The following is a 21,108-nucleotide window of genomic DNA, read 5'->3' as shown; positions in this document are numbered from 1 at the left end:
TAGCGTATAAGGGAAATATGAAAATAATCCAGTCTTGCTTCAAGATGAAAGGTCTTTGGAGCCAGCTGGAAAGACATTTAAAATCTTTAAAAGAAAAAGAAATGAAGAATTGGATCAAGTGATGTTGCAGCCCAGGGGTGTGTTGGACAGAAGAATCAGGTGACATGTAATCTGAATCAGGGAACCCGTGAGACCATGCGACCATCCTTCGAGGGCACCAACAGAGCCACTCCAAGCAGTGATCAGAGTTTCTCTGTCCTTCAGAAACCTCTGGAAGCAGAGATGACAACCCCAAAATTACTTAGGAGAGTAACTTCTAAATACTTTGGAATGTTCCTTAGGAGTTACCTTTTAATATTATGAATTTGGAAATCTAAGTATAAATATATTTAGGAGCATCAAATCCTTACTCTGAATTCTTCAGTTAGGTTTGAGAGCATGTGATTTTTCAGAGTAACTAATGGGTCTTAGATTTCAATTTTAAAAATTTAATTTGAATAACATATTTAGACTTGTGACTTTAACTTGAAATCTTTCCAAGTTTTTGAATGGCACTGGGAATGCTTTAAAGGATCCAAGATTGATCATATTTACAAGTTTAATTTATTAGATTCATAAGAATTATTTAAGAATTCAGGATAGATGTTTTGTTAGAGAAATGGACTACTTAAGAAGGAAATGGGATATATTCAAGTTTTAAATATGGTTTGACACGCTTACAAGAATTTAATTAAATTGTAAAAGCGCCCTTTTAGATGTTAGCAATTACTAAACCTTGCTGGATCTATAAATAAGACTTGTAAGTTAGATTTGAAAGCTCAAGGGTCCAGCCCGGTGGCACAGCAGTTAAGTTCGCACATTCCACTTAGGCGGCCCCGGCTTCGCCAGTTCGGATCCCGGGTGCGGACATGGCACCGCTGGGCAAGCCATGCTGTGGTAGGCGTCCCACATATGCCTCCTACACAGCAACCTCAGACAAAGGACCAGAGAGGAGATAGGACTTGGCCAAGGTCACACAGGCAGGAAGAGGCTTCACAGGTGTTTTAAGTCAAACAAAGCATCCCTGATTCCCAAATCAGAGCTCTTCCCCACCAAGTCAGCTCTTCCCATTCTAAGAAGTTAATAAGAAATGCTGTGTTAAACCACTTTCTGCACTGCACGACTTCTCAGGGCCTTTGCAATCCGAACAAATATCATGATTCTCCAAGCGAAAGACAGAGAACACAGGATTCTCCAAGAGAATGCAGCATTTCCCAACATGGTTGCCCTCTAGACTCTTAGGGCTAGAAGGGGCCCTCCAGTTCATAGGGTCCAACCCATTAACTGATGCCTGAGCGGCCTCTTCTCACACACCTCCAGTGACAGGGAGCTCACATCCTTTTAATGTGTCCCCCTTTATCTTAGAGCAGCTCTCTCTGTTTCTTCCAAAGCTAGTATTTCACTTCTTTGCCCAGAACCAAGACACTGAACAGAAAGGGACTGATCATTCTTGAGCACCAGTGATGAGCTAGGCTCTTCACACTCTCCTAACCCTCACAACAGCAACTCTGTACAACATGCATCATCATATGCATTTTTTGATGAAGAAATCAGGCTCAGAGAGATTAGACAACTTGCTCTAGGCCATCTGTCAATTCTAACTCAACTGCCATGTATCTTTGCCTTGAAGTGATCCGTGCTGCTCAGTAAGGAATGGAGGCATGGAAAGGAGGAGTAACGAACTCAGCTTTGGGGGTGGAATCAGGAAAGGCCTCAGAGGGCGTGATACTTGAGTAGGAGGATGACATATGAGCAGAAGTTGGCAAGTGGATAAGAAGAGGAAAGAGCATGATGGCCAAAGGAACAGCATGTGCAAAGGCCCTGAGAAGAGAAATAGCAAGGCACTGTAAGGGAGGAGCAGAAGGGGCCCAGTGAGGGAGGCCCAGGTGAAGTGGAGGACCCAGCCACGTGGCCTGCTCATGATAGCGAAAGCAAGGCAGAACATGAGGCCACAGGAGCTGCGAAGCTAGGCAGGGGCAAAAAGGAAGTCTCAGACACAGGGAACAGAATTCCAGGACTGTTAGAGTGCCCAAGGTGGAGCTGGCCACAAGGAGTCCCTGACTTTGCTGCAGCACTTCACAGCTTGCCATCCCTTCCACGCACACGTTCTCCTCCTCTCCCACCCAGCCCGGGGCCTGGCACGGACCTTCAGAACATTGTCATAAATGAACGAGTGAGTGAATGAATGCTCCTCACTGAAGTCCTAGGGGAAGGCAGGGCAAGAGTCTTTAGCCCATTTTATGGGGGAAAGTGATGCTTAGAGAAGTTCCCCACTAGCCCAAGTTTACAACCAGTGAGAAGGGGGCGGGGCTTGAACTCAGACATTTGGGCTCTAAACTTGGAGCTCGCTTCCCTGCCTCCTACAGGACCCAGTTTCCAGAATTGGGGTTCAAGCTGGGGGCTGATCTCATGGTCAGCAGTAAGAGCTCTCTTCCCAGATGAGCTCCTGGTCTGGCAGAATGGACAGCGCAAGAGGGATGCTGGGAGGGGGCAGAGCACAGAGGCGGTGGGCCAAGAGGGTCCTTCACATCCCTCCCCACCTAAGATTCCGGGATCCTAGGAGTATTAAGTGGGCCTGCAGAGCTGGGGAGTCTGTGAGCCAGACAGAAGCCCAGCCTGTCAGAGAGAGACCCTTCGACTCTGGACCACCTTCGGTCACCAGACACACCCTCCCCAAGACTCTGTTTCCTGGCGCCCAGAGAGCAAGAGGCCGAAGCAGCTTGAGGATACCCTTCCGACCTTCCCAGTCTATCCTGGCCACAGGCCCTGCCCCACCCCAGGGCTCACTTCAAAACCAGCGGGGACCTGGATTTATCCCACGGGAGTGGCCTCCAGCGGGTACTCACATTATCCCTCTCACCTCCACCACCAGGCCATTTCCTCATTTTCATTTCTGCGTTTGCAACTTGGGCCTGCACTGAGAGGTGGCTTATTTTCAGTCAGCTTCCACTTATGGACCTAATCACAACTGTTCCACAGTAGAGCTGCATCTTGGGACACCAAAGGCCCAAATTAAAGCAATATGGAACCACAGGGCCGGTCTATCTTGCAGAAGAGGGAGCTTGGATGCTGTGGGTGATGCTGGGCAGGTAGCTTTTCCCTTTGGTGGCATTTTCTTCACCCACACAACGAGATGGCTGAACCAGCTCAGTGCTTCTCAAGTCCACAAAGCCCTTGTGTTAGAAGTGTCTAAGGAGAGAGTTGATGTGAAGGTCCCCAGGCCCCAGCCCAGACCTACGAAAGCAGCATCTCTGGGGACAAGGCCCAGGAACATGCGTTTTAAATTCATGCCCCGTTCCGCCCCAACAGGTGCTCGCGCATACTGAAGTTTGGAGACCAGCGGAGTCGACGGTTTCTGAGGTCCCTCCAGCTCGAATGTCTGATCTCACTACAATTCCTGGTAGAGAAATGTAGGGGATCCACCCAGGATCCCTGTTTGTCCATCCCAATAACAAGCCCCTGGGGAAGGACCTCTCTAACATTCCATAAGATAGTCACTGAGAGAGAAGCCGAGGTTATTGGAGGAACTAAATGTGGAATATTCGAACCCCCGGAATCCTTCCCAGGAAAGAGGCTGAGGTGGCGCAGAGGGGCCCGAGGCAGGCAGAGTTAAAGGGAAATCGTACCCAGAGACACGTTTAGTTCACTTCAAGTTTCCAGCAGAGGGATTTAACAGGTTTAAAGCAGTTTTCTGTGAATCTTTGTCAAGCGAGTGTATGTACAAACAAACAGGGAGGGTTTTTTTTTAGTAAAAAGTTAATCGGCTTAAAGTGTGCAACTAAATAAGCAAAGCTTACATTAAAGTGACCCACAGAGAAAGGACCCCATGGAAAGAAAGTTCTAGGAAATACAATATGGCCTCTATGTTCTTTTGTAGTTCCACGCTATAAATATTCATGGGGCGGTGTTAATGGGGTCCACAGCTCTATGCAACCACAATAGTTTTTTTGTTTATTCTCAGGACCATGAACTTTGAAACCATGAACCTAAATTTCAGGACGCTGCATTCAGGCGCGTTTGCAGAGCAGGAGGGGAGAGGTTCAGGCTCCCAGAGGACAGAGGAGAGGAAACGGGGCGAGATGTGAATTACGCCTCCTGGATCCTTTGGTTGAGATTAAAGAGTAGGATCTGTTTAGTATGGGCGGCCTCCTGTCTCCAGGGTCTCCAGCTGCTTCAGCCTGGGGACACGGCCTTCCCAAGGCATAGATAGCTCAGTTACTCAGGCATATGGCAGAGAGGAGTGGGGAGTTGGAAATATCTTAATTGGATCAAACGGATTTGTGGCAAGTTTTATATTGAAGACTTTTAAAAACTAGTTTGAATCATGGAATTTCTAAGATAGAAAGAGTTTAAAAGTCATCTAAGTAATGTCCTTCTCAGGATTGTGAGGATACTGAGGTCCAGGAAGTTAAATGACTTTCTCAAAATATCGCATCTAGAAGCCATGTCTGCTGACTCTAACCCAGTGCTCTTCCCCTACACCGGGAATGGCAAACTTGAGACAACCTGTGCCCTACTTACCCTCTTTCCTCCACGGCAGATATCCCTAACTGATCACAACCCTCCTGTCCATTGAACCTGGACACAGCCTCCAAATCCATCTTAACACAGTGCTACAGAGGGCCAGCACAAATTGATAAATATGGCACAAGAGTTGGGACCTATTTGCCATCTACACCCTATACCATGCTGGCAACGTCCATAACCCATTACTCATTTGTTCCAGCTAAGGATTTTCTATTCAAAGTCACTTAAAGCCTGAACTCAGGGGTCCAAGAGAGCACACCGGAAACGTAGCAGGACCTGAGTCCATAGGACTCTCCATGGTAAAGATCAATCAGGACCTAGGAGAGCACCACATACAGATGGGTATGACAGAGCAGCTCAGCTCTGAAAGCTGATTCCATCTCAAGAGAACACCCAGCCCTGCCTTCCACCTTGGCTGGCATCATCCTCCTTTACAGACGAGCCAAGAGGGTCTGGCTGGTGTCTGGGTTGGTGGCCACCTTGCACAAGGCATATATGGCCTTCTGCCTCTCCTCTTCATCTATATCACAATATGGCTGCACCAATGCATTTCAGAGCCATGCCACAGCTGGGCTTTCCAAGCAGGCCTCATTTGGCTTAAGAAATATCTGCTCAGCTAATTTCCCAGAAAAAAACATTATCCACTAGATTGGCATGAACAGGTAGGCCATATTTGCAAGGCCATTTAAGTTTTAGAACTCCAAATAGGTTTCATCTCATGTGCCAACCCCACTCAATTGGTGATGTTTCTGTGAGCACTGTGAGGTGACTTCTTGGACCCATCAGAAAGAGAGCCACGATCAATTAGCCACATCTGCCACTTGCAAGGAGGAGAAGGGGCATCGTGGGTGCCACACATTGGCCATTTACATATGTACGCTATAAAGATACTAAAAATATCTCCATCCATGTAAATGAACATCTGCGGTGAGCCCTGGGCTGTGATTAAAATTATTGTTTTTATAATTACTCTCCACCGTCTCTGCCCTGCTCTGTGCCCAGGGAGACTGACCCTGTGGACTGCGTCCTCCACATCCCCCTCTCTGGATTCCGGTTGCATTCAATCAGGAGGAGACCCTGACTGAACAGATCAGGGGGAAGAGGAGAGAGAGAGACAGCATTTCTTCTCTGCTTTGCTGCTGTGCCTCTGGCAGTAGGCACATCCTCTGCCATTGCCCCTCCTGCACCGCTCCAGCTCCTGTAACACTGCTCCCTCCCTGTCCCTTCAGCCACAGGGGCGGCTTGCTAATCTCTGGGTGTCTCACACTGTTGTTTGTTCCTTCAACTCTGCCTCTGTAAGTAGTCCCTTCATTAAAGTCTCTTCATCTGAAACATCCAGGGTGAAGTCTATCCTGCTGGGACCCTGGCTCATACAGCTGTTCTAAGGAAATCTTCCCATTATTCCCACAGCTAAATAAGAAAATGGCATTCTGACTGATAGAGTGAATGACCGCTTTGGTCTAAGACAACACTTTTCACTGCTGAATTCCAGCAGAATATGATTTATTGCTATCTTACACCTGCTGCATTCCCACAGCCTGAGCTCACATGGCCTCCACTCAGCAATGGAGAGAAGGATGCAGTTTAGGACCTAAAAGCCAGAAGCGTCTTGGGCTCTAATTTTGCATCTTACGTGCCTGATTCCAGGACCAGGCACATCTCATAAGCCCTAATATCTCCACCGTGAAATGATCTCTCATAGAGCCGTAAGTTACCAGTGCAATTATGCAAGATTCATTCCCACAGGAGACCCTAAGTAGTGCAGAGAGTGGAAAGATATGCTAAGGCAAACTGGGTCCACCTCCAGCCACGCCAATAGCTATCTGTGTGATCTTGGACAAGTTGCTACCCCCCCTGAGGCCCTCAGGGTTCTCACAGAAAACATGAAAAACTTAGAATAAATAACCCCAAGGGTTCATGCCGGCTCTAATATTCTACAAGATTTTACTCTAAGATCTTACTTTGTGTATCTGCTTAATGTGCAGCAGGGGTAATGGGCCTATCATCGTTTTAACTAAATTTTCCTTATAAAGATCCAGTAAATTTAGCTTATTGTGGCAAAGATTTTCTTCCTTGTTCCATAATAATAAAATCCGATTTTCTTCCTTCTTCCATAGTAATAGAACCTTTGATTTTCAGTTCCAGACCTTCTAGAAGAAAGATCTCCCAGACTCCCATATAGCCATCTGTGGTGATGTGACTATGTCCTGGCCAATAGGATGAACACAGAAGTTACAAATGCATCTCCTGGGAACCTTCTTCTCACACATTCTTTGTCCCCTTTTGTTTCCCATGCCTTCCATGTCTAGGCCGTGTTTGTGATGGTTTGAGCTCTGGCTACCATCTTGGACCATGAGGTCAAGGGCCTCAACCTAGGGCCTCTGGAAGGAGATTGGATCTTGGAGGACTTCCTGGAACAGAACTGCCATATTGGCCCTGGACTGTAGACCTCCAGACTTTGATGTGAAAAAGAAATTCCTGGCTTGTTTAAGCCAATGTAGCCAATCCAGCCAATTCTAGCTTGTTTAAGCTTGTTTAGCTTATTCCAGCTATCAACATATTGCCTCTCAGCTCTAAATCTACCCTCTTTGCCACGCTTTGTGATACTAGAACTGGACCCTGTAAACATTTCTCCTTCGTCAGTAGAGGGCACTAGAGGGATACTGCAAGAGGAAGGGGCTTCTCTTCCTGGTTCTGGTGGTCTTTCTGGTTCCTGGGGCGTGGCTGCCAGCCTTGCTCAGGAGATCCATGGATGTCCACCCTTCAAAGTTTTGCCAGTACTCCAAGGTGCAATTCTCGGCTTGTCAGCCTTTTCCTGCAGCATCTCGGTGAGCTTCTCCAGCCTCCGGGGGTCACAGCTACGCCTGCTCCTATGAAGTTAGAATTTCAGCTTTGGAGGGGGTGCCCTTCCAAGTTTATCGCTTCCCTCGTAGCTACATCTGCTCCTCTGGCTTTATTTAGAGCTCTCTGCCTCCTTCAGCAGTGAGTCCCTTTTGCTAGTTAACAATCCTTTAGATTGAATTTTCAAATTACTGGTGTGGTTTCAGTCTCCTGACTGGACCCTAATGGACACAGCCAATTGACTTGGCTTCATTACTAGTAATTTAACCTGATCTTAACGGATATAGCCATGCGATCACCTCCATGGAAAAAGTGAATGAGAGGGGACAGAATAAGCTTTCCACTTTTTAAAAATCCTCTCTCCAAAAATTATTTGTGACAGACATGACAGATAAAAGGTTGAAGTCTTTAATATTTGAGTTCCCACAAAATGCTAAAAAAAATGAACATCTAATTAGAAAAAAAAGAGCATGAACAGAAAAAAAAGCACTTAAACAGGAAATATACACAGCAAAAGAAAGACAAAAGGTCAAAAAATACTTTAAAAGGTTCAAAATCATTTGAAAAAGAAATACAATTACAATGTAAATGCAAATTGAAGAAATAGCAATATATTTTTCTCTTATCAAACTAGCAAAGTTTTAAAAAACTGGAATACAAAATGTTAATTTTAATGGGAGTGCAAAGGAGTAAAAAAATTTGAAGGACAATTTGAAAAGAAGAATCAGAAGCCCTAAAAGCATCTCTACTTTTGACCCAGCGGTTCTATGTGTAGGAATTTTTTCTAAAGAAATAATTAAAAATGTACATAAAAATCTAGCCTCAAGGATGACTCCAGCATCATTGTTTATAAAAGCAAAAGAAAAAGACTGGGGAAAAACATCTATATGTCCAACAATAGGGGATGGGGTAAACAAATTATGGTGCATTTATACAATGATGTACAAAGCAACTAAAGTTGATGTTATACAAGCACGTTTATTACATAAGCATCTTTATTGTCATAGAAAAGGTTCATGGGACTAAGTGACAGTGAAATGCAAGCAGGTTCAAAGTGGTATGTACAGCATTTAAAAAAAAATTACAAACATGCATAGAAAAATTTTGGAAGAATATACACAACAAAATGTTAACAGCAATTACTTCTAGATAATGGAATTAGCAGAAATATTTTCTCTTGCTCTTATATTTTCTAAATGTTCTCCACAGGGTGTGTATTAGCTGTGTAACTAGGAAAGCAGTTTTATGTTAAAAAACAATCTCCCTTTCCTGCCCATCTTAAGGGCGCCCCAATGCTTGCCAGGCATGCCTTAATGAACGCCTTCATGTTTCCACGATGACTTGGAGGCACTGCTCAGCTGGGGACCTCTCCCACGCACAGAACCACAGTCTCGCTCCCATCTTCCCTTCTTTCCCATTCCCGAGTCTGGTCCTCATGTTTCCAGGCCTAGAACTCCTGGTGGTCCTCCTCCTTTCTGTTTCTACAGATCCTAAGCATCACCTGTCTTCATTATAACAGTCCTCTGCTCAAAAACCATCAATAGCTCTCCATTCCTTAGGAGACACGTTTCCAGCGTCTCAGCTTGACGTTCACTGTGCCAAGCCTCTTTCCATCTCGTAGCTACAAAGTAAGCCAGAGTCACCCCGCAGCCCCAGACACAAGCATTCCTGCTGCCTCGCCTTGATTCATGCTGTTCATTCTACCTGAAATGCCTTCCGCTGCATCCCAGCTTCTCCAGATCCCACCCATCCTTCCAGGCTAAGCTCAGGGTTTACCAGCCCCTTACCAGGAAGCCTTCCTTGATTGTCTTTCAGTAATCGCTACCCTTTCCAAATCCCTATCAGATCTCATTTGCTCAGTTTTTCACCTGACAAATACTGGTTGAGCACCCACCATGTGCCAGGCACTGTGCTTGTGGCCTGGAAATCAAATGAGTCTAGTTTCCACCCCCTGGGGCTCCCTGTCAAATGCACAGGCAGACATTGAGCAAGTAATCACATCACTGAGGAGACCCAGTTCCGCAATGCAAAAAGGGCCACACAGGGAACAAAGGTGATGAGAGATTTAAGAGAAGGGACCTGACTGAGATCAGGGCCAGCGATGGCCTTGGGGGGAAAGAAGTCCTGGAGGAAGAGTCAGAGTTGACCATGAAGAGAGTCCGGACGCCTTTCCAGGCGGGAGGAAGAAGCTGTGGGAGGCGAGCTCGGCAGGTAAGGGGAGGAGGCTGGACAAGTCAGAGGAACAGGGCCTGCCGACCCTTCTCATCCCAAGTGCAAGGGGAAATCATCAAGGGGTCCTAAGCGGGTCTGATTTTCCAAACAGGATCAGATGTGAGTTTCAAACAGATCACTGCCTGCAGTGTGGAAAACAGACTGCAGGAGACAGGAGGGGCAGCGGGGAGATGGGTTCAGACACTGTCTCAGCAGCCTGCATTGGAGCTGGTGGGGGCTTGGACCAAATGGTGGCAGCGAAAATGGAGAGAAGTGGATGGACTCAATTTTGGAAACAGAATTGGCAGGACTTGGGCTGGAGTGCCTGAGGAGGGGAGGGAGAGACAGGTGTTCAGGATGGCACTCGGGTTTCTGGTTGAAGCACCTGGATGAACTCTGGTACCACCTGATACCTGCAACCACAGGGCCCAGCCCTCAGTGAGCCATGGCAGACTCTGAGCCCGGGGGAGAGGATGGGAAACCAGCGCCAGCTCACGGGGGAGGAGAACTGACCCAGAGCCATGAAAAAGAGTTAAGGAGGAAGGCTCCTGTGGGAAACTGGCTCATGCAGGACTCACATCAACTCAAGGCCAGTAACCCAGGTGGGAGGAAGGGGAGGAGGCTCCGTGCAAATTGCAGGATGAGCCGGGAGATAAGTGGCCCAGCTGGCGGAGCAGGCAGACTCAGAGCTGAACATCAACACTCAAGCGCTCGTGCAGGCGAGCTTGAGAATATTTATTGGTAATTGACAGAAGTGGTTAGAGGTGGCGTGATCACATATAGGTCTGTAACCAATCAGCAGGAAAGCTCGATTCCTGTTGCTATGTTTGCATCCAGGCAGAACTGTATTATGAGCGGGCTAAGAGGACACTATGAGAAACCTGCTTCTATGAATTCGGTTTATCTGTCATCCTTGCCTTGCTTCATGGATGAGAGCGAGTGAGCTGTGGAGCAATAAATTATCACTTGCTACATGCTATGGATCCCAAGAGAACTCTTTGCAGCCCTGAGAGGGAAAGATAAGCATGCACAAGGCCGCTGAGAGATTGTCATTTATAGGGAAATTCTTAAATGGGGAACAACAATAGGAATAATAACAATAATAGTAGTAGGGAGAAGAGCTAACAATTAATGACTGCTTGCTAAACACTTCATGTTCACGGCCTCAATTAATCTTCAAACAAACCTATTTGATGGGTTTAATATTATTCCCATTTTCCAAATGAGGAAACTGAGGTTCAGAGAGGTTAAGAAACTTAGTCAAAACCACACAGGTAGTGAGAGCAGAGGCAGGCTTCACTCCACGGGCTGCCTGATGCCAAAGATGGTCTCTTAAACAGGATGTTTCACTGCTTCTACTCTGTCACCCAGGCTGCCACTCACCCAGAGCCTCCTTGGGAAACATCGGCCATCAAAGTCCTCTCCCTCTGGGAGATGGCTGGACCCAACTGACCTGACACCCAGACACTGCCCCAGGCCTTCTGAAGAAGGGATGGAGGAACAGAGAGGGGGATGATGCATTTCAACACCTTGAATTATCCATTTATTCTCCCCTATGCTTTGAGACTAAGAGTACTTTGAAGCCTAGAATTGTCTTGTCCTTGTTGAATTCCCAGCCAAGGATAGAGAAAAAGGTAGGGAGAAGCTGTGGGCTGTGTCTTCTGGAGAATAAGTGCACAAACAGGACCTTCAGCCTGGGCAGCGTGGAGACGCATGCTGACTGTGTGTGGAGGGAGTCAGGAGAAGGGGAGCAGTTCCATGGCGGAGAGGCCACGTGCTTAGAGGGGAGGACAGGGGTGTCAGGATCTTGTTCCACCACGTACAAGTTCAATGTCGCGTGCAGGTCCCAGCTCAGCCTCTCCCCTGGAGAGCACGTCCTGCAATGGCCATGAGATCATAGGAGCCCAGACCATCTCTTGGCTGAGAGACCAGTGGAGGGAATAGAAGGAGAAGAGCTTTGTAAACCATTAGGTGTTGCCCAAATCTCTAAGGTAATGCTGCAACCACTGTGAGGGTTAGTGTCATTGTTCTTCCTTTTGAAAAACACAGTGAAGGTTGAGAAGGCAAAGATCTGTGGACCAACGAAGTTACAGCCTCTATTCAGGTTGTTTCACTAGGTCTCTACGGCAGAAGGATGGGCGTCACCATCAAATGTGGTGTGGGCCCAAATCCTGCTTGCACCTCAGCTTTTGGGAACCTGGAGACCATAGGAATGCTGGTTTGGAAAGAAGAGTGCTGGGAGAAGCCACTGGCTGAACGGAGGCTCAGGCCCAACACGATTCACCATCTCCCAATTGTCAGGGGCTGGCTTCTTAGGTGGGGCCCAGACACCTGGTTGGCTTGCAGGGCATGGAACCCCAAGGAAGCCAAAGAGATTCATGGTAGATTTGTTTTTAGACCAAGGTCTCTGGATACAGAGGGGCTATTGGCATCGGCATCATTAGGGAACATTAAACTCTGACAACATCATCTGGCTTCAGTTGTGTGATACTTGGTTTCCTGCCACTTGGAAACCTTGTTGGATTTCCGTGGGATGATTATAATAAAAACAATAATATTTACTGAATGTTTGCCATGTTTCAGGCACTACTAAGTGCTGTGTCTATATTAACTCATCTAATTCTCATAATAACCCTAAGTGGTAGATAATCATATACACATTTTATAAATGAGGAAGCTGAGATCCAGAAAGCTTAAGCAGGTTGCTCAGGGCCCCACAGGCATTAAGTGGCAGCACCGGATCTGAACCCAGGCAATTTGCATCTAGAGTCCGCTCCCTTAGCCCCTAGGCTCCCTCACGGGAATGGAAAGTGGGGCTGTTCATGTGACACAATTTAATCAATACACTTTTTGCACGTGGCAGGTTCTTCGGGGGCCACAAAATTATAGCGACGTTTCACATGAATTGAGTGCTTCTATTTGCTAAGCACAGTATGAAGAGCCTTTCATAGAACAACAAGCCTGTGAGACAGGAGCTTCTATTAACTGCATTATATACACAAGGAAACTGAGGCTTTAAAGGCTGAAGGATTACTCAAGGTCTCATGGCTAGTAAGTGACAGAGCTGAGAAAGAAAACCCGTCAGCCTGACTCCAAAGCTTGGGTACAGAACCAACAGGCTGGGCAGGTGCCAGGCGCTCACACAACCATGGCGCAGGCTGGGGAGTGCCCTGAGAGTGGCCGGAGAAGCCGCGGATAAGCGGAAGGTCCAGAAGTGACCACAGAGGTGCTGCTGAATGAGATGAACTGCTCGCTGACCTGTCTACACTCGGCTTCCATCAGGCGCATCTTCCTGCTGAGAGGGCCATGCTCATGCCCATGAGCTGGAAGCTCCCGGGAACAGGGTTGAGGTCTGATTGGCACTTAGATCCCCGTTACCCAGTGCACAGCCCTGCAGGTGCCAGGGGCCCTGCAGATCCGGGGCTGCTGTGGATGGCTCTGCAGCACAACTACTGCCCCACCCCTCCTCTCCTCTCACTGTGCTGGACAGAGGATTAAAGAACACACGTGCCACCCCCAGGAGAGCATGCGAGATGGCGATCATTGCATAACTAGGGAGGAGAAAGAAAGAAAAATGGGTTCCACTGATGTCAGGGTTGGGGACCTACCTTGAATGATATCACTGAGGACTTCTCTGTCTACAGGACTTGAGCTCTGTCTACAGGACGGCATTGGAAATCAAAGGATCATCAATGTCGGGCAGAGGGTCTAGGCCTGAAGCTCAGTTTCTCCACAAGCAAAATGGGAACCGTCACAGCTGCTTGTCTGCACGTGGGACTGGGTCAAAGGTCAGTGGAGGTGCGTTCTTGATATCATTCAGCTCTTGGAACATCCTCATCCAAAAGGGACCCATGTGTTCCCCTTCCTGGCCTCCCCCTCCAGACGCTGCCCACCTCAGTGTGAGTCTTGGCCACTGTTGGGACCTCTGGATTCTGTTTGGCATCTGACGGCCACACCCTCTCTGCCTGCTCTACTGAGCTGAACCCTCTGCTCACCTGGCTTTGTCTCTCAGCAATAGTCACTCAGGAGCCAAGACAGTGTGTTTCCTCCCCCAGCTCTGCCCGTCCTCATCTTCACTTACTTTTTTTTAATCTTTATTGCGCTGTAACTCACATACCATAAAATTCACCCTTCGCTTTCTTTTAAGACCCTGTTTAACAATAATTATCAGCTCTGAATTTAAGAATCTCTAACGTGAAATCAATTGTTTGTTTATTACAAAAATTCAAATTCCTCTACAGCATTTCAACAAAAGAGTTCAAGGACTACTCGCGAGCACCTGCTCTGAGCTCTCATGATGCACACATCAATTGATGAGCACTTGCCTTGTGCCGGAAATTGTGCTAAGCACCTGACAAACACTGTGTCATTTAATCTTTGTTGCAACCCTGAAAAGTGAATATCAGTAGTTCTTTTCAAGTGAGGAAACTAAGGCTTAGAGGGGTTAAGGAACTTGCTCAAAGTCACAAAGCCTTACACAGGCGGCAGATTTTAAATCCAGGTCTGCCAGGTGTCAAAGCTCTTAACCACCTCTGGCCCTGCCCCAGTGCACTGTGGGGGAGACAGAGGTGGACCAGGTGCTGCTCCTGCCTGGTGAAGCAGGAAAGAGAAACATTTCATTTCAGGACGGCTCTGAAATATTTTGACTCCATCAAATCAGCACCTGCCCATCAGCAAGGACACCACGACAAGTAGGGGTGAAAACTAAGTTGTAAAAATGCCAGCTGCCCTCATGTGGGTTGGGCCCATGGGGGTGGGAGTCTGACGTGGGAAAGAAGAGGTGCCAGGGAGATGGCAGCTCCCGTGCTGGGGACAGGCCATGCCAGGGAGATCGGCTTCCAGGAGGCACCATGGAAGCCTCACATCTGGGCTTAAGAAACCAGGGAGCCTGCCACTGCCATGAAGGATGGAAACTCCAGGGGAGCACTGCCTGGAACTCCATGGTTCCCCAACCCCACCCTGAGCACTCTAGGGAGGGCTGCAGCCCACTGGGCCAGGTCTGATTCACTTTCCACGCTGACAGTGAGCTTGGAGGTTTCTTCAGCCCCAGACCCAATGCACATTCATCATTCCTGGGGCCAGCCCCGTGGCATAGTGGTTAAGTTTGGCACGCTCCGCTTTGGCAGCCCAGGTTCATGAGTTTGGATCCCAAGCACGGACCTACACCACTCATCAGCCATGCTGTGGCTGCGACCCACATATAAAGTGGAGGAAGACTGGCACAGATGCTAATCTTCCTCAAGCAAAAAAAAGAGTAAAAATTGGCAATGAATGTTAGCTCAAGGCTAATCTTCCTCAGAAAAAAAACAAAAAAAACCCCAGAAAATTTTTTAAAAAATCATCATTCCTTCATCCAGCAAATACTGACAAGCACCTACAGTGCATCAGGCACTGGTCTAGGTACTGGCCTTGCAGCAGTGAGCAAAGCAGATAAAACTCCTTGACCTCATGGAGTTTCACATTCCAGTGTCACATCATAACATGAGGGCTGCTAGGAAGAGGTGCCCTAGACAGTGCTGTCCCCAAGGGCTCTGGGGGGACCCCGAAAATAAGGACCTGATTGGTAAGGTCACTGTGCCTTGGAGAGAATGATAAGGCTGAGTAGCGCCCCAAATTCCAGGCAGAAGTAAGGTCTGAAAGCGTGGGGAGGGAATGCGAACTTCCCCAGGAGGAAAGAACCAGCTCCCAGGCCAGCACCTTCACCACCGGCTCCTGAGACAGAAGCCATCAACTATAGTTCTTTATGTAGGAATATATACATTTATCACATATGAACACACAGCAGGGAGGAAGGCCCTGGCGTTTATCAAGCCACCAGCTGAAAAGTAAAGCTGGCTGTCAGCCAGTTTCTTTGGATTTAATAAATCCCAAAGGCCCTGCTGCACTTTACAGTTTACAAAGCTCTTTCGTATCATTTGAGCCTCACGTAGACAATTTTGGTGACCTGAGCCACATATCCGCAGCTCAGCTCTGGGCAGTTCCATGCGTCCACGGCATGTCTCCCCACTTTTCTTCTTAAGAACTTTTTCTGAACCTGTAGACCCACTGCGCCTGCACACGCAGGTGCAGGCTGGACGTACCGGGAAGTCAACGCCTCGAGGAGTGTGGCAGGTCATATTTTCCCAAACTGGCTGCAACAATATCCCCCACTCCCCCGCTGTTTTAACAACCTGACTCTGACACTGCTCCCATGGAGAGGTGCGTCTCTGTCCCCTCCCCTTGAATCTGGGAAGGCTTGAGACCACGGTGGAAGTGATGCTATGTAGCTTCTGAGGCCAGGTCCGAAGGCAGTACAGCTCCCATCGGGCTCTCTAGGGATGCATGCACTTAGAATCGAGCGACCATACTGTGAGGAAGCCTCACCAGCCCACATGGAGAGACACCACACACACAGGCCGCTTGGGGGTGTTCGGGCCAACAGTCCAACGGAGGCCAGGCAACAGCCAGCCTCAACCGGCAGATGTGAGTGAGAGAGTCTCCAGACAATTCCAGCCCCCAGGGGTCGAGTCATCACCAGCCTGCAAGTCTTCCCAGCGGAGTCTCAGACATTGTGGAGCAGAGACCAACCATTGCTGCAGTGCCCTTTCCAAACTCCCCATCCACGGAATCACCAACATAATACAGTGGTGGTTGTTCTAACCACTGAGTTCAGGTGGTTTTTCACACAGGAATAGAAACTGGAACAGGGAGCCAACAACGAAGGACAGCAGCCTTTGGATGAATGCTCCAACCTCCTGTTTTCTGGACAGATAATTCTGGGAGGCTGTGCGGAAGCTTTGCAGAGGTCCCGTGGGGACAAGACCCGTCAACTAAAGCAGCTACCTTGATTCCACTCCCTTGGATTTCCTCCCCGCTTGTAGCACTCTCCCTCCTCCCTCACCCTGCTTCTTGGGATCACCTCCCAAACAAACTGTCTGCATGCAAGCCCTGGTCTCTGAGGAGCCCAGCTACAACTAGCCTCATGTCCGCCCTGCAGAGCAAGTGTTTTGTTCCCAACCCCATTTTGCAGATGAGGAGACTGAGGCATGGAGAGGGGAAGTGACTTGCTCAAGGCCACACAGAGAGTAAGAAGCAGGATCATGATAAGGACCCAGGCCTTCTGGCTCTGAATCTAGCTAAAGAACTATGGCTGAGGGCAAGCAGGGAAGGGAAACCCTCAGAAGCTTTGCAAAGATTGCTCTCAGAGGCATGGTGGTTGGAAGGGTGTCTTGTAATTTACTGTCAAGTGAACCCTTGGTTGCACTTACAATATCAGATGAAAAACAAGATGGCAGAGCTATGGACCACCAGACAGAGACCAAGCCCAGGGAGCCCCGTGAATCTTTCCAGTCCCAGGCCAGGAGGGCTTCACAGATTCATTTCTACTCTGCATCATCTGATTTAAAAAGCATCTCTTTTTACAGCATTAAATAGATTGTTTACAAGTAAATTTAAATTTGACAGTTTAAAACTTGCTTCAAAGGTCAGTGTGAAGATGTCCTTTTGACAAATTTCTAGGAAATCTGTTTATAAAAGACCTAACTATATGTCAGGCACTGTTCTAAGCACATTAATCTCTTAGGAATCATTCTCATTTACAAATGAGGAAACTAAGGCACCGAGAAATTAAGTGACTTGCCCAAGGTCACACAGCTTGTAAATGGCAGAGTAACTAGTAAAATCTGTGAATGATAAAAGACTTACTAGTTTGGTCAGCCTCTGAGAGACTGAGCTGGAAGCAAACGTCATAGAACCATAGAACATTAAGTAGGAAGGGGTCAGGGGCACAAACTCTAATGCCCACAAGGTGTGAAGTGGGCACAGGGCTAGACAGCTGATGTGGACCAAGAGAACCAGCTCCCTGGACCTGTCAGTTTGCAACCCTAACAAGCCCAACATCTTCACTCTACAGATGAGGAACTGAGGCCCAGAGAGGAGGGGACTTGTTAAGGTAGCACAGCTCCCGAGAGGCCAGGAATAGATCCAAGACTCTCCTCTCTGCACTCTGCATCTGCAGCAGAATGCAGACCCCTCTCTGGGGGAGGGGCAGGTGGGAGGAGTTTTAGAGTCAAAGCTCTGAGGCAGGTCCTAGGCGGAGGGCTTCCGGCTACAGGGTTCTGGGAGTTAGGATTGACCGAGATAGGACGAGAGGCTGCCCCTGCAGGTTTGGTTTAAACATGTAACCAGGAAATGCAGTGTACCCCTGAGCCAAGAGGCATGTCCTTTCATCAGACTTCAGTGCACTGCTGAACTGCCTGTTGTCATTCCAGAAGGCCGTCCCCACGCTCAGGGATTTTCCAGAAGTGTGGGCAGACTGAGATGTAACCTTTTCCTCAGGTCTCCCTTGCCTTCGCCCTCTTCTGGCCACTCTTAGCATCAGCATAGCCCAGGGAGAGGCCAAGCGGTTGGAGGATCAAGGATAGCTGTGGAGGATGCAGGGAGCTGGCTGAAGCCGACATGCAGGATCCTCTGCCCTCCAGCCCTGCCTGCCCATCCCATTCTGTCTGCAAAGAGTCACAGAAGACACATTCCCTGGTCATCCAGCATTTTCTCCAAAGTTACTGGAGAAAAATGAGGCCCCAACAGGCAAACCTGTCGCAGGGTTATTCCACAAGGCTGAGACTGGGAGCTGGGGAGCTCTCCTATTCAGACCCATGTCTCTTTCACCTGGATCTGCAGCACCCAGACCAGCACCCAGCAAACCGGAGGTGCTCAGTACATTCCTGAACAAATTGATCGCTTCCCTGGTCCAGGCCCCAGCTGTCCACACTGCCTCCCAGAGTCCCCAGCTCACATCAGTAGAGTCCAGGGTCTGACAGGTGCAGGTGATGGTCGAGCCACCCTCTTTCTTCAGCCTCCATCCCATTTTTGCAGCCTCCGTGTCCCCCTTTTCAGGGCAAGGCCACCATTCCAACAGGGCTCCAGAGACTCTCCTCCCAGTCACGAGCCGGGTCCCGTGAGGTACCTCATTCAGGGCACACAACCTGCTCACCTTCTCTCAAATTACCCAGGAACCAACTCTTCTGCCCACCTTCCTAACTCAGAAGTCCCCCACAAGGTAAGCAATAGGTGAGTATTTTGGAGGAATCTTTCTGCAGTGTAAGACCAAGCTCCTGGTTTGACCTCCGACCTTCACAAGATTCTCAGGTCTCACAACCTCTAGCTCCGCCCACCTCCTAGTAACCGGGCCTTCCCCAGACTTCCCCCACTTCTCACCTGCCTGGCTCCCAGCCTAGAACACAGCCCCTGCAGTAACAATACCTTTACAGTGCCATCATCATTATTCCATTTGCAGAGCATTTGCTCATAAATCATCTGAGTCCTCCTAAAATTACTGGCCCCAATTTAAAGATGAGGAAACTGAGGCTACTAGAGGTCTCCAGGGCGTGAAGGAATGGGGCCACTGGTCCATGGCACTCCCACAGACCTGGCCAGCACAGCACCTGGAAGCAGCAGCCTGCCCTTCTGCGGATGGAGGCTGCGCTCTGCCTCCTGTTTGCTCACCCCTGCGGGCCGCCAAGCGAAGAGACCGGACTATGCCTAGAGATTAAACACCACTACCCGCAGGCCCCCGGCCACTGGCCAGGAGCGGCTCAGCAGGCCTCCGAGACCATCCTCTCCCGGGAGCGTGAGCACCGACTGTCCCAGCTGGGACCTGCCCCAGACCCATCAACTCTCTTTGGAACATGTGCTTGAGCCCTTCTGGGGCTGACGCCTCAACTACTCTGGCTCGGAATCCGCTCCTCTCGGACACACGAGCCGCTTCGTGGCTCGTGGGAAGAGGGAGCTGCCGCGCCCGGCCGCGATTTGCGCCAGAAAGACTCGCGCGTCCCGGGGCGCCGCTTCCTGGCGGGATTAGAGCACCTGCCGGCTTCCATCTCCGCCCGCCCAGGGCGACCCCCAGGCCGGGACCACGCTGAGGGGGCTACAGGGAAGTTTGCGGCAACGTGAACCATGCACATTCTCCCTCGGCTACCCCTTTCCTTTTGCCTGCTGTGAAGCTTTTCGGTTTTTTAAATTCTCTTCCCAAGAGTAACCGCAAGATCTTGGGAAACTTCGCGGGAAACTTACAAATGCCGTGAAATGGGAGCCAGCGACTCCTTCTGAGCCTGGGAACGCCGCGCCCAGCCCCGCTCCTCCGCTCCAGCCCAGGGCGCCCGGCGGTGGCCCGTGCTGACCACCTGGCTGTCAGGCGGCCCGGGCGCCCGCCCCAGCCTCCGAGCGCCCTCTCGGCCTGGGGCACCCGCCCTGATTCGCTCTGGGAGTGCTCCCGCGGCCGCCACCCCGTGCGCGCCGCAAACTCGGGACTGGGACGTCCCAGCCGGAGTCGTATTTAAGCAATTCCTCTGGGGCATTGTTTTCCCGGGGAGCCCGGGGGATCTCGGGGGAGGGGAGGGGAGATCCGTCCCACAGACTGCAGCGCAGGCTTGCCCACCACTCATTTGCATTTCAAAGGCAAACTTCTGCCGGACTTCCCTGGCGGCAGCGGCGGCGGCACCTACCGGCTTTGCACGGGTCGTGGTAATGCTCCAGCTGCTGCTCCGCGCCCTCCTCGAATTCCAGCGCCGAGTAGTCCGAGGCGGCGTCCGAACCCTCCCCGAGCCCCCCGGCGTCGCGGGGCAGCGGCAGCAGCAGCAGCAGGGGAGGCAGCAGCAGTGGCACAAGGGGGCCGAGCGCAGTCGCCTGGGGCATGGTTGCGAGGGGCCGGGGGAGACCGAGGGAGTTGCGCGCACGGAAAGCTCGGCTGAGGCGAGGGACCGTGCCCAGGGTCGGGTCGGCGGCGGCCCGGGCGCGGCGATTACGCGCGGCTGCCCGGCATGGCTCGGGCGCGGAGCGGGCAGAGCGCGGCGCCCTCGTCCGCGTCGGGGTGCCCAGGAAGCCGCCGCTCGGAGCTACTTGCCTGGAGGCTGAGGCTGCGGCGGCTGCGACTGTGGTGGTGGTGGCGGTGGTTGGAGCAGTGGCCGCTCCGCCCCTCTCCACCCGGGCTGGACCACACAGCCCTCGCCAGGGGCCCCGGGCAGCCAATCACTCGGGCGCCCGAGGCGAGGCCCCGCCTCTTCCCGGCACCTCCGCAACTTCGGAGGAAGGGGAGCGAGGTGAAGATGCTGAAGGCAAGGACCCGGGTCCCGTGGCGCTCCCACCGAGCCGAGGGCGCCCTTCTCCGGGCACCACCTCGGCCTCGGGTCCTAGAGAACGCTACTTCTGAAGATCAAGGCTGGACTTCCCGCCTTGTTTTATTCGCATAACTCACTTTACAACTCCCCGATACACACGTGTGCGAAGGCAGGCAGCAGTGGTTAGGGCTCGGAGCGCAGGACCAGTAATCCGATGTAAGCGGTCCGCGGCGCAATCAGCTCGCTACGTGCTTTCGGACAATCGTCCCCTTGTAGGAAAGAAGTGAATCTTCTTTCTGGTCGTTTCACCGCAGAAAAAATCGAGGATCACGATTCTTTCAGCTTTCTCAACATCCCCTCATCCAGCCATGAAGGGCGCTTGCTGCAGCGCCCATCT

The 21,108-nt window shown here is 50.2% G+C and overlaps 1 protein-coding gene across 1 annotated transcript in view; it reads right to left on the bottom strand.

Annotated features, from left to right (window-relative positions):
* The window catches only part of TLL2 (tolloid like 2), a 134,977-nt gene extending 114,395 nt beyond the window's left edge, over positions 1-20,582 (bottom strand). Inside the window, exon 1 of the mRNA XM_014858419.3 lies at positions 20,100-20,582. Within this exon, the coding sequence (XP_014713905.1) occupies positions 20,100-20,289 (190 nt within the window). The 5' untranslated portion in view covers positions 20,290-20,582. The remainder of the gene's footprint in view (positions 1-20,099) is intronic.
* Between the last annotated feature and the right edge of the window lie 526 nt (positions 20,583-21,108).

The sequence above is a fragment of the Equus asinus genome, chromosome 2, assembly GCF_041296235.1.
Source record: "Equus asinus isolate D_3611 breed Donkey chromosome 2, EquAss-T2T_v2, whole genome shotgun sequence".
In the NCBI taxonomy this organism is placed as follows: domain Eukaryota; kingdom Metazoa; phylum Chordata; class Mammalia; order Perissodactyla; family Equidae; genus Equus; species Equus asinus.
The sequence above is the reverse complement of the archived record's forward strand: the minus strand, read 5'-3'. Positions and strand labels throughout refer to the sequence as shown.